Genomic DNA, 14,823 nt, shown 5'->3' with positions numbered 1-14,823 from the left:
CGATGTTTACCCTGGTTACCAGCGTAAAAGTTAAAAAAACAAACAGTACATACTCACCTGCGCGTCCCCCAGCCTCTGCTTCCTGACACTAAAGCGCCGGCCCTAAACTGAAAGTGAAAGCAACAGCGGTGACGTCACCGCTCTGCTGTTAGGGCCGGAGCTCAGTCAGCGTCAGGATGCAGAGGCTGGGGGACGCGCAGGTGAGCATGTACTGTTTGTTTTTTTAACTTTTACGCTGGTAACCAGGGTAAACATCGGGTTACTAAGCGCGGCCCTGCGCTTAGCAACCCGATGCTTACCCTGGTTACCTGGGGACCTCGGCATCGTTGGTCGCTGGAGAGCGGTCTGTGTGACAGCTCCCCAGCGATCAAACAGCGACGCTGCAGCGATCGGCATCGCTGTCGCTATCGCTGCAGCGTCGCTTAATGTGACGGTACCTTTAGGGTACCGTCACACAGTGCCATTTTCATCGCTACGACGGCACGATCCGTGACGTCGCAGCGTCGTATGATTATCGCTCCAGCGTCGTAGACTGCGGTCACACTTTGCAATCACGGCGCTGGAGCGATGCCGAAGTCCCCGGGTAACCAGGGTAAACATCGGGTTACTAAGCGCAGGGCCGCGCTTAGTAACCCGATGTTTACCCTGGTTACCAGCGTAAACGTAAAAAAAACAAACAGTACATACTTACATTCCGGTGTCTGTCCCCCGGCGTTCTGCTTCTCTGCACTGTGTAAGCACCATAGCCGGAAAGCAGAGCGGTGACGTCACCGCTGTGCTCGCTTTCCGGCCGGCAGGCGCTCACAGTGCAGAGAAGCTGAGACGCCGGAGGACAGACACCGGAATGTAAGTATGTACTGTTTGTTTTTTTTACGTTTACGCTGGTAACCAGGGTAAACATCGGGTTACTAAGCGCGGCCCTGCGCTTAGTTACCCGATGTTTACCCTGGTTACAAGCGAACACATCGCTGGATCGGTGTCACACACAACGATCCAGCGATGTTAGCGGGTGATCAAGCGACGAAAGAAAGTTCCAAACGATCTGCTACGACGTACGATTCTCAGCGGGGTGTCTGATTGCAGTAGCGTGTCAGACACAGCGATATCGTAACGATATCGCTAGAACGTCACGAATCGTGCCGTCGTAGCGATGAAAATTTCACTGTGTGACGGTACCCTTACACCATTATATTGATTCTATCCAACCTGTCGGGTACACTAATTAACTCAATGTTTACTGACTAATTGAAAGGGATTTAATTCATTTTTCTATACACAATTGTTTGCATGGCAGTTGTTCTGTTCTTACCCCCATTTTGCTTCTCCAAACAGACTGCAATTTAATTCAAGTTCGGTAAGTGAATATGTTAACCTAGAAGGAGTCTTCTGATACAGCAACTCAAAGATACTCAGAAATGCACATTTGTGGAGAGATTGTTTCTACCATTTGGATGACCTTGCCCCAGAGCAGGGTTCTCACCAGCCATACTGATTTTACTTAACACCAGACACAGCTCTTGAATATAAGTAGCTTTGCTTCTGGGGAAAAGGTTGATCCTTATTTATTATCTTGGACAAACCATTAAAGGGTACATATATGTATATGTGTCACCCTTTCAAAGATAAATCCAGAAATACTTTACATGACCAGTTTGTTCCTCCATTACTGAGAAATCAGTGTTTCAATTGATATGCAAATGAGGTTGTAGATCTGAAGCCTCTTTTACTCCAGCTTTATTCAATGACTGGAAATGCAATCATATCAAGTAACATTTTCCTAATTGCATCAACAACCTAAAGTACCTAAATATAATAATTTAAGAAAGAAAAATCAATGTTTCTGTATAATCTTTCTTGAGAAATTGTATAGGCCCAGACAAAAAGGTATATGCAAGAAGAAGAATCTGCGTAGGGTAAAATGACCACTTATAATGCCCACATCACAATCACAACTTACTCTTAGTTTACAAATGTCTTTCCTTTCTTTGTCATTTTCCTCAGCTCTTGCTTTCAGCCATGTTTCATTTTGCAGTCTGTGTTTTTCCAACATTTCTTGAAGTTCCTGCATACAAAAATGCTGCATGAATAAGATGTTTCCTTCTTGGCATTTCAATTTCATTGTTGATGACTCAACATTGGAATTGCAACCTTAAAAAGAAAATGAATGGACATATCAAAATCACAGGATCAATAGACATGTTAATGAGACTAATGAGGAATGTAACAATGTTATTCACTTGGGAGCAATCTGAGGTATCACAGGAACTCTTTCTATTTAAAGTCTGGCTGATTTATACCAGCCTTTTTTTTTGTCTGGCACAAAATGAAACAATGTAACAATTCCAAACAATAGTGCTGGTTAGCTGCTTAGCTTAGAGTCCAACATCTTATTCCTTTAGCAAAGGCACTCAATCCAGGAGATCTACACACAACCATCTGTGAAACAAAGTGGTCTCATTTTACAAAGTGAACCACACTCAGGGGTGGAAATATGGGGAGCAGCTGTTGCTCCCAACTCTTCAGCTACTCATAATCAGCCTGTCATGGCCGATTCCTCACTTCTAGTCCTATATTTACTAAAGCATTACTTCAGGTTTATCTCCCATCCACGAGGTATCCTAGAGTCTCTTTACATACCTACCCCCTCTCCTTAAGCAGTGAGCTTGGCACCTTCTACCACTAGACATGGGATTCTCAAGCAACAGCATCATCATTGTCATCATCAATGCATCAGCATTATCATGTAACTCCTGGCTAGAAACCAGGGGGTTAAACAAGCATTTTTCTCTTTTCCCCCTCATCCACCTGAGTGGACTATGGTCTGACAATAATAAAAATTTTTGATTTGTCCACAGCCCACTTTATGGCCAAGCATTCCTTTTCTACCATGGAATAATTTTTCTTACATGCTGCCAGTTTACTACTCGAGTAGAGAACAGGATGCTCTTCTCCATATATCTTCTGAGAAAGGACCACTCCTAATCCAATTTCCAAGGTGTCCATTTGGAGTACAAATTCCTTCTTAAAGTTGGGGGCAACCAGGACCGGCTAATTACACAGAGCTACTTTCAGTTCATTGAAAGGCCGTCTCCGCTTCTAACATCCATTTGGCCGTGACTGATTTTGTCCCCTTAAGGAGGTCAGAAATCATTGGTAAAGTTTGAAACGAATATTCTGTAGTACCCCATGATTCTCAGAAAGGCCCTAAATTGCATTTTTTGAGAGTGGTTTTGTCCAGTTCTGGATTGTGTCTACTTTATTGATCTGGGATGTGATTTTGCCTCTAGCTAGTACATATCTAAAGTATTTGGCCTCCTCTTTCCCCATGGCACATTTTTTGGATGTATAAAGAACCCCGTCTTCCTGAGTATGAAACACCGCCTTGACCTTTCCCAGATGACTTCTGCAATCTGGGCTGAAGATTATGATATCGTCCAGGTATGACACAGCATAATTCTTATGGGGTGTCAGGATGTGGTACATGGCCCTCTGGAAGGGCATCTGGACATATTGGAAGAAACTGTTGGGAGTAGAGAAAGCCATCTTCTCCTTCGCTTCTTGTGATATGGGGATTTGCCAATATACCTTTGTTAGATCCAAAGTGGTTATGTACCTTGCTGGCCCAAGTCTCTCCATCAGCTTATTGACACAAGGCATCAGATATGCATTGAATGTGGAGACTTCGTTCAGCTTTCAACAATCATTAGAGAATCTCCATTATCCATTGGGTTTTGGATCACGGATAATTAGTCCACCTGCTCTTAGACTCCTCAATAAATATGAGATTTTTAATACCTAGGGCCGTCTCAATGACCATTCTGGCCACCGAATAGTCTTTAGCATCTCCGTGAATGCAGCGGACGCCCACCTTTTTCCCAGGGATCAGTTGGAGAGGTAGTGTGGCCCTTACAAGGGTCACCAAACGCCCTGATTATAGTAGTCCAGTCATTTGCAGACCACTTTTACAGGACAAGCTTGAGGCCTCTCACTGGGTGGTAGACCCTCACTGTAAGCCAGACACGCATAGAATGAACACCGGCAACCCATGCCACAGTCCATTTGCTTGATGGTCAGGAGACAATGGCCAGCTATGTGACCTGAGCTGTGGCATCTCCAGTAAATTACAACACCCAATGAGAACTTTGGCATGATCTCCGACATTCCATTGGACTTGAAATGCCCCACCCCCTTTTTAGCCTCTGCCCCCTGATGGGACCCCCAGTGTGGAGTGGGTTGCCTCCACAAGGAACCATCGACCCCCTGTTACCTTTCAACCAGTCCCACCAAGTCATTGCCATTCCGGGATCTCCCTGGGCAACCCAAGTCTGCATAGGGCTGGGAAGGGAGTGCACAAACTAGTTCATTACAACTGTCTCTACCTTCTCTGCTGGGGTAGAGGAATTTCAGTTGCAACCACTTTTGGACGAGGTTCAGCAGATCAAACATTTGGGAGTGAGGGTGTTTGATAGTGATATGCCTAGCGGTGGACACGCTGTGACCTGACAGACCTTGTCACTCCAAGCACGCCAAAATTTATGTTTTCAGTTTTGCATATTTGTTGGTATCATGCAAGGCTAACTCATAGTAGGCCTTTTGTAGGTTTGCCTTTAACTACTGTGATAATTTTAGGCAAGTCAACTGTTGTCTGCTGAACTTGCAGTAGGAACTGCCACGATGCCATGAACCGCTTCTATGAGTAATTCAATCTGCTGCTGTTGTCAGTTCTGTCGCTTGAGATGTGGCATAAACAGCTTATTTGCTCTTGTTGTGCCTGGAGTTGTTGCTCATGCAGCTGCAACTGTTGCCGGAGCTGCTGCTGGGCGTACACCAGGTGTTTAATCAGGTCCTCCATGCTGTCTGACATTGCTCTCTGGCTTATAACACCTTCAACCAAGACATGCAGTACTTCTGTAGCAGTCACACATGGTCCCTGGGAATGCTGCCTGCACTTCTAACACCAAATGTAACAATGCTACTCACTTGAAAGTGATCTGATGTATCACAGGAACCATTTCTATTTAAAGTCCAGCTGGTTTATTTCAGTCCTCATAAATAACATCACAGGAAAACTTTAAATACAGCCTTTGTCCTGCACAAAGTGAAACATAAAGTAACAAGTCTCCATACAATAGTACTGGTTAGCCAACATGGCTTGGAGTCCAGCTTCTTAGTTCTTTATCGCAAGTACTCAATGCAGGAGATCTTCATACCTCCATACACACAGCCATCTGGGAGACAAACAGGTCTCATTTTACAAAGTGAACCACACCCAGGGGTGGAGATATGGTGAACAGCCTTCTCTCCCAACTCTTCACTACTAGGTGTCCTACAGCCTCCTTACATGAGAAAAACTACATTTTCAAAACATCAATGATTTATTCAGTATTGGGAATGAGTACCACATGCAGACATACAGACAAACACCTTGGCATACCATCAATAAGGATATTAATGGTTTGCTGATGACTGTTCTGCTACATTGAGTGCACTTGGGCACATAAATCATCAAGATAATGACATCACAGATGTTCTTGATTGAAGACAATTCTGGAGACGCTGTAGGCCACAACAGCATGTTAGCCCATGCAGGCTTATCAAAGTATCATGAGCAACATGTGGCTTTGGTGTTGTTGTCTTAAAAAATGGCTTCTGGGACACTTTGCAGAAATGGCTGTACCACTGGTTCCACAATTGCTCTATTCTGTACTTCAACTGAAACTGGATGTCACATATCAAATTTAAGGCATCAAATAGTCTTCAGAAACTATCAGAAGGCATTTCTATGACATTGGGCTATGAGCCAGACATTCTGCTACAAGTGATCTATGGAGCTTGTGCTACCACTCTTAAAGGCAATCGAGTGCAGAATAAGAATGGCAATCGAGGATGGAATAGAGGTCTATCCTCTTCAGCGTATCCTCCCGGTTTTGTCGTGGATACAGTGATAGCCAAACATTGGTCTGGATACCACGTGGGCAACGCCATGATGAAAGAAGGTCACACAGGTCCTATTCTTGTGGGGTGGCATAATGTATATGTGTGGCAATCAGATCCCTCTAGTCTTCAATCCATGCACACTAACAGCTCAGCATTACATTGATTTGGTTGTGGAATAAATTGAAATGTTTTGAAAACTTTGTTTCCATTTTTTATCATTTGTATATAATTGAAGGGAGTCTTTCATCCCAAATGTACACTTCAAATTAACCATAACCCCTTGTGGGGATGAAGCAACACAACAATAAAAAGTGTTAGTTTTTTTTTGTTTTTTTAAATCTGTTTTCATTGATCCAAAAAACAACATTATTGTAATATGCAAATAAAGGTACTCAGTGCAACCCATGTCTGGCTAAAAATGTACCATTCCACCCACTTATTTAGATTACTGCCACTCCTTCTATGTTGATTGACAGTGTTACCTTGACCAAAGCAGGGGAGAGCACACTGATCATTCTCTTCTTGTAATGCTGGTACACAGTGACCAAGTAACGTTGGTGAGTGAGAACCCACTGTGTTACGGGCCGCGCTTACCCTGGAGGGGCATGACTAAACAACTACCTTTGTTTTCACTTGAACCTCTGATGGTGAGCATAGGCTGGGCTGCTAGTAATTGCCAAGTACCACTCCAAGGCAGTCCCTGGGTCTGCAGCAGCTGACCGAAAGGTCAGAGGCACGAGTGAGCAGTACAAGTGGGCAAAGACAAAATTTAGTCAGCGGGTCTGAGGTTGGGTCAGGTAGCACAGGGTTAGTAAGAATAGCCAGGGTCAATAAGAAGCAAACTAGTTGTTAATGTAGAACAGAGCACAAAGACACGTATACAAGTGAACTAACATTGAAGGAACAAATGTTCAGGTAAGGAGTGGTTGATGTAGCTGCCAGATATAGAGCATGCAGACAAAGGATTGGCAGGGGAACTTAATCTCTGCAGGACACAGCAGGGTTAAATTCCTACCGGCCACTCCCCCAAGGCCAGATGGAAACACCATGCAGGTGCATGAGTGCTGCATGCAGCAGACTCAGTAGGATGGTCAGACATGAGATGAAAACCACATGGTGAGCAGAGCGGTGCTGAGGGGGCCTACGAGTCACTGGCATGTCACTTCTTGCTTCTGACATTGCTCATCTCCTCCGCAATCATTTCAGTGCAGGAGACAACTCATAATTCATTCTCTTGGTGATCACATTGGTATAGCTGTGTATCGATGTCAGCAGCAAGAAGAGTTATTTGTGCGCCCTCCTGCACTGAAGTGATAGCAAAGGGGACAAGCCATCTGAGAAGCGAGGAAAGAGTGATTTGTGTGCTCTCTCTTGCACTGAAATGATAGTGGAGTAAACGAGCAATGTCAGAAATAAGGAACCAAGAATTCACACCAGGAATTGAAGCTCGAAGAAGATAATTTACATATTCCTAGTGCATTCTGTCCACAGTGAGGAGTTGCCGTGAGTTTGGGTGTAGATGGATCAAACTGCTGGGAGGAAGTCATCAAACCAGAAATTTAATCTTTACGCTGATTCCACAGAAATTCATTTTGTTCAACATGGAGAAGAAGATTATCCATATGGTGTGCTGCAATGTGTGCTATATATTTACAGACTTGCCAGAGGCAAAGACAAGGTTTACGTGTCAGGTATGCAAGCTTGTTATTCTTTTAGCAGAAAAGAAGCAAAATCTTCAAGAGAGAAGAGCTACATTGAAGCTCATCAAAGATTTCCTTGACAGAGCAGAAGATTCCCTTCAAAATGTTGCAAGAGAAGAACTTTTCAGTGTTCCTGCAGAAGATAATGACAGAGTAGAAATAACTGTTCAGAATGTTTGACAATAAGCACCTTTCAATGTACCTGCAGAAGAAGAGAAATGGAAGCATGTGACTCAAAGAAGCAGGAGGATGAGGAGTCAGCACCCACAGTGTTGGAGAACCGTTGCCAGGCTCTCACGTAGGACAAGCATGAAGATGTATATCAAAAAAGTGCTTTGTCCTCAAAGAACACCCCACAATAAGATATCAGAAGCCTATTGAAGGAAGAAAAAGAAGCACTGTGGTGAAGAAGAAAAGTAGAGTGGTGATCGTGGGGGATCTGAGTGGAACAGAAGCCGCTATCTGCTGACCGGATATTACCTCATGAGAAGTGTGCTGTCTTCCATGTGCCAAAATCAATAATGTGTTTGATAGGGTATCAAGACTCTTCAGTGCTGCAGACGACTACCTACATCTACTAATACACGTAGTAACAAATGACACAGTATAAAAGGACCTAAAAACTATATGCAGAGACTTTGAAGACCTAGACCAGAAAGTGAAGGAACTGGGAGTGTAGGTTGTCTTCTCATCCATCCTCCCAGTGGATGGACATGAACCAAGGAGATTGAAAAGGATTCTACAGGTGAACAACTGGCTACGTCAATGGTGCTGTGAGTAACGTTTTGAGTTTCTTGACCATGGAGTGAATTACGTGTATGATGTACTACTTGCTAGAGATGAGTTGCATCTTGCGAAAACAGGAAAACACAATCTTGGTCCTAATTCTTACCAACAGGGAGGAAATGGTTGAGGAAGTAAAGGTGGCTGGGAATTTAGGAGGCAGTGATCATGCTATCCTTGAATTTTGGATTACAAGAGGAGGTAGACCAAGGAGGACTCAGACGTTAAGGTTGGACTTCAATAAGGCAAATTTTAATGAACTTAAAAAGAGGGTAGGAAAGGTCCAATATCTGGATGTTCTAAAGAACATAAATGTTCAAGAAGAATGGGAGATTTTGCTAAATGAAATTTCTCATGAAAAATCGGTAACAATCTCGAAAAGAAGAAAGAATTGAAAGCATTTAAAGAGGCCAGGATGTATGAACTCAGAACTTAATTACTTGTTAAAAAGGAAAAAATGTATCTTAAATGAAAAGAGGGTGGCATATCTAAAGAAGAATATAATGCTCTTTGCAGGGAATGCAGGGAAACCATTAGAAGAGCTGAAGACAGTAATGAAGTAAGGCTTGCACTGGAGACCAAAAGCAGTAAAAAAGGATTTTGGGTATATGTCAAAAACAAAAGAAAAGTTAAAGATGCTATAGGATTTTTACAGGATGAAAAGGGTGAAGTGGTCAAAAATGATGTTGAGAAGGCCGAACTTTTACATTCTTATTTTGCATCTGTTTTCTCTAAAAAAGCAATTGTAACCTCAACTGATCATCATGGTGCCATCGAAGGAATAAAAGAATCCCCACTATCTATAAACAGAGAGCTGGTGATGGAACACTTAGATAACTTAAATTAATTGAAATCTCCTGGTCCAGATGAATTATATCCTAGGGTACTGAAAGAGTTAGCAAAGGAAATTGCAAAACCACTAGCCAGAATCTTTGAAAAATCCTGGAGAACAGGAGAAGTCTCAGAAAATTGGAGAAGGGCAAATGTCGTCCCTATTTTCAAAAAAGGAAAGACGATGGAGCCAAGAAATGACATGCCAGCGAGCCTTACTTCTATATCATGAAAGATCTTTGAGCAAATTATTAAACAGCATGTATGTAAGTACTTGGATAAGAATACAATAAATAACCAGAGCCAGCATGGGTTAGTAGCAAACAAGTCATGCCAGACTAATCTAATTTCCTTCTATGATGGAATCACTGACTGGGTGGATCAGGGAAATGTGATAGATATATTATATCTCAAATTCAGCAAAGCATTTGATAAAGTATCTGATACTTCCTTATTGAAAAAATGACCAAGTATGGGATTGACAAGGATACGGTTAGGTGGATTCATAACTGGCTCAGTGATCGTACTCAGAGTGGTAATAAATGGTTGCACATTCAATTGGAAGAGTGTTTCAAGTGGGGTACCACAAGGCTCTGTCCTGGCCCCAGTGTTCTTAAACATTTTTATAAATGATCTAGATAAGAAAACTGAAGGTAAACTAAATAAATTTGCAAACTACGCAAAGCTAGGAGGGAAAGCTAACAGAGAAGACACAGAAAGGATTCAGAAGGATGTAGATAAGCTTGACCAATGGGCAGCAAGCAATAGAATGGTATTTAACAGGAAGAAATGCAAGATTCTACATCTGGACAAGAAAAATGAAAATTACATCTATAGAATGGGAGGAATAGAACTAGGCGACAGCATGTGTAAAAAAGACTTGGGTATAGTAATAGATCACAGACTGCACATGAGTCAACAGTGTGATGCAGCAGCAAAAAAGGCAAACACATTTCTAGGATGTATTAAGAGAAGCATTCAGTCTGTCACGTAAAGTAATTATCCCCCTCTACTCCTCCTTGGTCAGACCTCATCTAGAATATTGTGTCCAGTTCTGGGCATCACATTTTTAAAATGACATTGAAAAACTAGAGCAAGTTCAGGGAAGAGGTACCAGGATGGTGAGCGGACTGCAAAGTATGTCCTATGAGGAATGGTTAAAGGATCTGAGAACATTGAGCTTGCAAGAAAGAAGGCTAAGAGGAGAGTTAATATCTGTCTACAAATATCTGAAGGCACATGGAAACACAAGAAGCAATGGAATGCAACTGAAAGGCAGAAGATACAAATTAGGTATTAGAAAAAAAACTTTTGAAAGTGAGGGTGATCAATGAGTGGAACAGGCTGCCATGAGAGGTGGTGAGACTCCTTCAATGGAAGTCTTCAAACAGAGTCTGGACAGATATCTGTCTGCAATGGCTTAGTGATTCCTGTGCTGCATTAAACAGGGGGTTGGACATGATGACCCATGAGGTCACTTCCAACTCTAACATTTTATTATTTGTATGCTCTCTCTTGAACTGAAGTGATGGCACAGATGATGAGCAATGTCATAAGCGAGGAAAGAGTGATTTGTGTGCTCTCTCATTAACGAGTGACACATAACAGAGATTTATCTTCCTACAGCGCTGGCTTGAGATAAACCAGCACTGTCCAAATAGGTGGGGGAACCGAGCACCGACACATTTAGCCACACTAAGATATACTGATCACCTTAATTAGCATATTACAATGACGTTGTTTCTTGTAGCAACAGGGGATTAGATTTAAAAGCATACAAGATTTTTGTTGTTGCTCCATCTTCTACAAAGCTTTATGGTTAGCTTGGAGTGTAAATTTGGGGTGACAGACACCCTTTAATATAATTATTGATCCCGTGATTTCTATAATTTTTTTTTTTAATATTGCAATTTCAATTTTGAGTGATACATATACACTCCTCGTTCTGTCTATCTGTTTATTTATATTTTTAGAAGAGTAGAAAAATATTTCAGGCACACTGGATTACATGACAATACTAGGTAATATTATATAATTAGTTTAAACCGATCAATGCCACTTTTCATTCTACCACCAGAAAATAAAAGGGAGGAACACAAAGTGAAAAATGGAATTCTAGAACCAATAGTTCAAACCTGTTGGCGTAGTTTGTACTGTTTGTTGAATTCTTCTTTTTCATGGAGGAAAGCAGCTTGATCCTGGGCAAACTTTCCTCTTTCACTAAAGATACATGAAGTTTAAACATTTTATCTACCGTCTATTAAAAAATACTAGCACAAAGAAAAAGTTGAAGAATAGTTTCTTACAGAAACAGATTGGGTTTCAGCTCTCATTTGACATATGCTCTTTAGAAAATAACTGCCACAGTGTTATCATACTGAAAGGGGCTTCTGTCATTTGGGAATACCATTGCCATTAAAGGGTGTACTTGGCAACAATGATTAGGTAGGTTGTATGTCTAAAAGTAAAAACCATATGTCAAAACCTAAGGTTTTCCTCAAAAACATTGCCCATCGCATGACACTGCCGCAGTACATTTAGCTTTTTTTTCTATTGTGCTTCCTGGTGTAATTTCTTCCCTAGATAAGGTCCCAGTACTGCAGTGAACAGGAATCAGCATGGGTACTGTAGCTAAAGCCATATCCATAGCACTGTGTTCTGACACCTATGTATCGTAGGCAGCTATTTGTGCTAAAAAGCTCTTGTGTAAAATCACACCAATTTAGCCTTCCCGGCTAGTGTATCTGTAATTGGGTGCATTGTCAGACTAGGGAACATTGAACCTTCCAGAGGACTTGATTTTGAGGGCCCAGCCTTCATCAAGTCAAAGTCAATGCATTATCCTTAAAGGGTTTTATGGACCAAGGTTAATTTTTGGCTGGCACTTTATCTTGTGGTATTCCCATAAGATATACAATGTTAGGATTTAGCTCTACTTGCCAATAGGCTCTACTAGTTCAATTGGTCATCACATAATTGCTCGTGTGATTTGCCTGCACGTGGTCATGTGGAAATGAGCTAATCTTCCTGTTTCTCTGAATGCCAATGTTAAAGCATTGAGAGAAGAGATAAAAGTTAATTGGCATATATAACAAATATGCAAATTGCATATGAATGATCACGTGATGACTGATCAACCCGTCAAGCAGAGCTGAATCATAACAGCGTGTATACTACACACTGTTAGGTTTCAGCCTACAGAAAATTAGCCCTGGCTTGCAAAACCCCTTTAGGCATCTTTCAAACGTCCATGTCTCTAGTACGTGTGGTGACAGTTTTCACACGTACTGGAGACACGTACACATGTAGACCCATTTAAATGAATGGGTCTATGCACATGTCAGTGTGTTTCCACGGACCGTATGTCCGTGGGCAAAACACGCTGACATGTTTGTTTTTTTGCTGTCATCATGGATGGCAAAATGTCCTGCACACGTGCACATGGAAAGCACACTTTGATGTCCTCTGTGTGGCATGGACGGCCGCCGGGGAACAAGCGCTACTGTAAACACTGTTCCCCGGCGGCTGGTGCTGAAGCCGGCTGTCATCATTCTCCCCTGCTATGCCGGAGAGCAGAGAAGGATGAGCGTTATTTTAAAGTCTGAACGTCAGCAGGTGGTGGCTTTTGGGATTGTTACCCCATCATCCGAAACCTGCTGTTGCTAATAACACCGGCTGCGATCGTTCGGAAATAAATGAATGAAAAACCCAACATGGGTTCCCGCCCTATTTTATTAACCAACCAGACAAAACTCACAGCTGGGGGCTGCAACCCCAGCTTTCAGCTTCTGCAAGGTTGGTTATCAAGAATAGAGGGGTCCCCACATTGGTTTTTTAATTATTTAAAAAACAGCATGGGGTCCCCCCTATTTTTGACAACCAGCCTTGCTAAAGCTCACAGCTGGGGGCTGCTATTCTTAGACTGGTAAGGGGCCATTGATATAGGCCCCCCAGCCTAAAAACAGCAGCCCCCTGTTTTTAGGCTGGGGGGCCTATATCAATGGCCTCTTTCCAGTCTGAAAATAGCAGCCCCCAGCTGTGAGCTTTAGCAATGCTGGTTTCCAAAAATGTGCGGGACACCATGGCGATTTTTTAAATTACTTAAATAATTAAAAAAACAGAATCCGGACCCCTCTATTTTTGATAACCAACCTTGCAGAAGTTGACAGCTGGGGGTTGCAGCCCCCAGCTGTGAGTTTTGTCAGGTTGGTTAATAAAATAGGGGGAACCCACATCGGATTTTTCATTCATTTATTTCTGAACGATCGCAGCCAGCGGCTGTGGAATACCCCCATCCTCCGCACCTACTGTCACGGTTATTAGTGACAGCAGGTGTTGGATGATGGGGTAACAGTCCCAAAAGCCACCATCTGCTGTTGTTCGGACTTTAATATAATGCTCATCATTCTCCTCTGCTCGCCGGCAGAGTAGGGGAGAATGATGACAGCCGGCTTCAGCACCAGCCACCGGGGAACAGCGCATACTCTAGCGCTTCTGCCCCGGCGACTGTGTGGTACTGATGTGGTACACATGCGGACACGGATATCTCCGGTACCGTTTTTTTTGGTACCGGAAATATACGGACGTGTGAAAGAGGCCTTGGAGTTCGGAAAATGAATGGGCTGTTTTTGCGCAATTTAAGAAAACAAATGGAGTAATTATATGGATGAAGAAAGGGTTTTATTTAAAAAACTGAAAACAACGACTTGTTCTGGCTTTGCTCCTTCATCAAGTTTTTCAACTACAAATAAGAGAACCCCACAGATTTACATATCTGTATCTGTATTTGGGAGGAACCAAAGGAAACATCCAGATAGCACAAGAAAAGGGTGTTCATAAAGCAGTCGCTATATCAGAACAAAAAGAACCCGAAAACTTCACAATTATTAGGATAAACATTAAAAACTGGGAAAAATGCAAATCATGGGAGCAGACGTTCAGACATCTGGACAAAACATTTTGAGCAAAAAGTTCTTAATCATGATAGTATGTCTGATGGTGGAAAGAAAAGTTAATAAGAAAGAAATTCCCAGGAAAAAAAAAGGGTTGGGGGGAGTGGAGGTGAGTGGTCACACCCACATGGAAATTGATATGTGTGGAAATAACTAAACCAAGCACATAACCATGCAAAGGAAAAAATATAACAATGCAATATACAGGTGCTTCTCACAAAATTAGAAAATCATCAAAAAGTTAATTTATTTCAGTTCTTCAATACAAAAAGTGAAACTCATATATAGCGTCATTACAAACAGAGTGACCTACTTCAAGTGATTATTTCTCTTAACGTTGATGATTATGGCTTACAGCCAATAAATACCCAAAAGTTACTATCTCAGTAAATTAGAATACTTTATAACACCACCTTGAAAAATGATTTTAAAATCCAAAATGTTGGCCTACTGAAATGTATGTTCAGTAAATGCACTCAGTACTTGGTCAGGTCTCCTTTTGCATCAATTACTGCATCAATGTGGCATGGCGTGGAGGCGATCAAATTGTAGCACTGCAAAGGTGTTATGGAAGCCCAGGTTGCCTTGATTGCAGCCATCAGTTTGTCTGCATTGTTGGG

The 14,823-nt window shown here is 42.2% G+C and overlaps 1 protein-coding gene across 2 annotated transcripts in view; it reads right to left on the bottom strand.

Moving 5' to 3' along the window:
• Nucleotides 1-14,823, bottom strand: part of LOC143794014 (kelch domain-containing protein 3-like) — a 170,782-nt gene that overhangs the window by 19,362 nt on the left and 136,597 nt on the right. Inside the window, exons 17-18 of one of the 2 annotated variants that reach the window (XM_077280931.1) lie at nucleotides 11,387-11,471; nucleotides 1,958-2,062 (exon numbers count right to left, since the gene is read on the bottom strand). In XM_077280931.1, coding sequence (XP_077137046.1) covers nucleotides 1,958-2,062; nucleotides 11,387-11,471 — 190 coding nt within the window. The remainder of the gene's footprint in view (nucleotides 1-1,957; nucleotides 2,063-11,386; nucleotides 11,472-14,823) is intronic. The other variant, XR_013220380.1, reaches the window with a different exon arrangement.

The sequence above is a fragment of the Ranitomeya variabilis genome, chromosome 1, assembly GCF_051348905.1.
Source record: "Ranitomeya variabilis isolate aRanVar5 chromosome 1, aRanVar5.hap1, whole genome shotgun sequence".
Classification (NCBI taxonomy): Eukaryota; Metazoa; Chordata; class Amphibia; order Anura; family Dendrobatidae; genus Ranitomeya; species Ranitomeya variabilis.
Note: the sequence above shows the minus strand (reverse complement) of the source record. Positions and strands in the feature narration are given on the sequence as shown.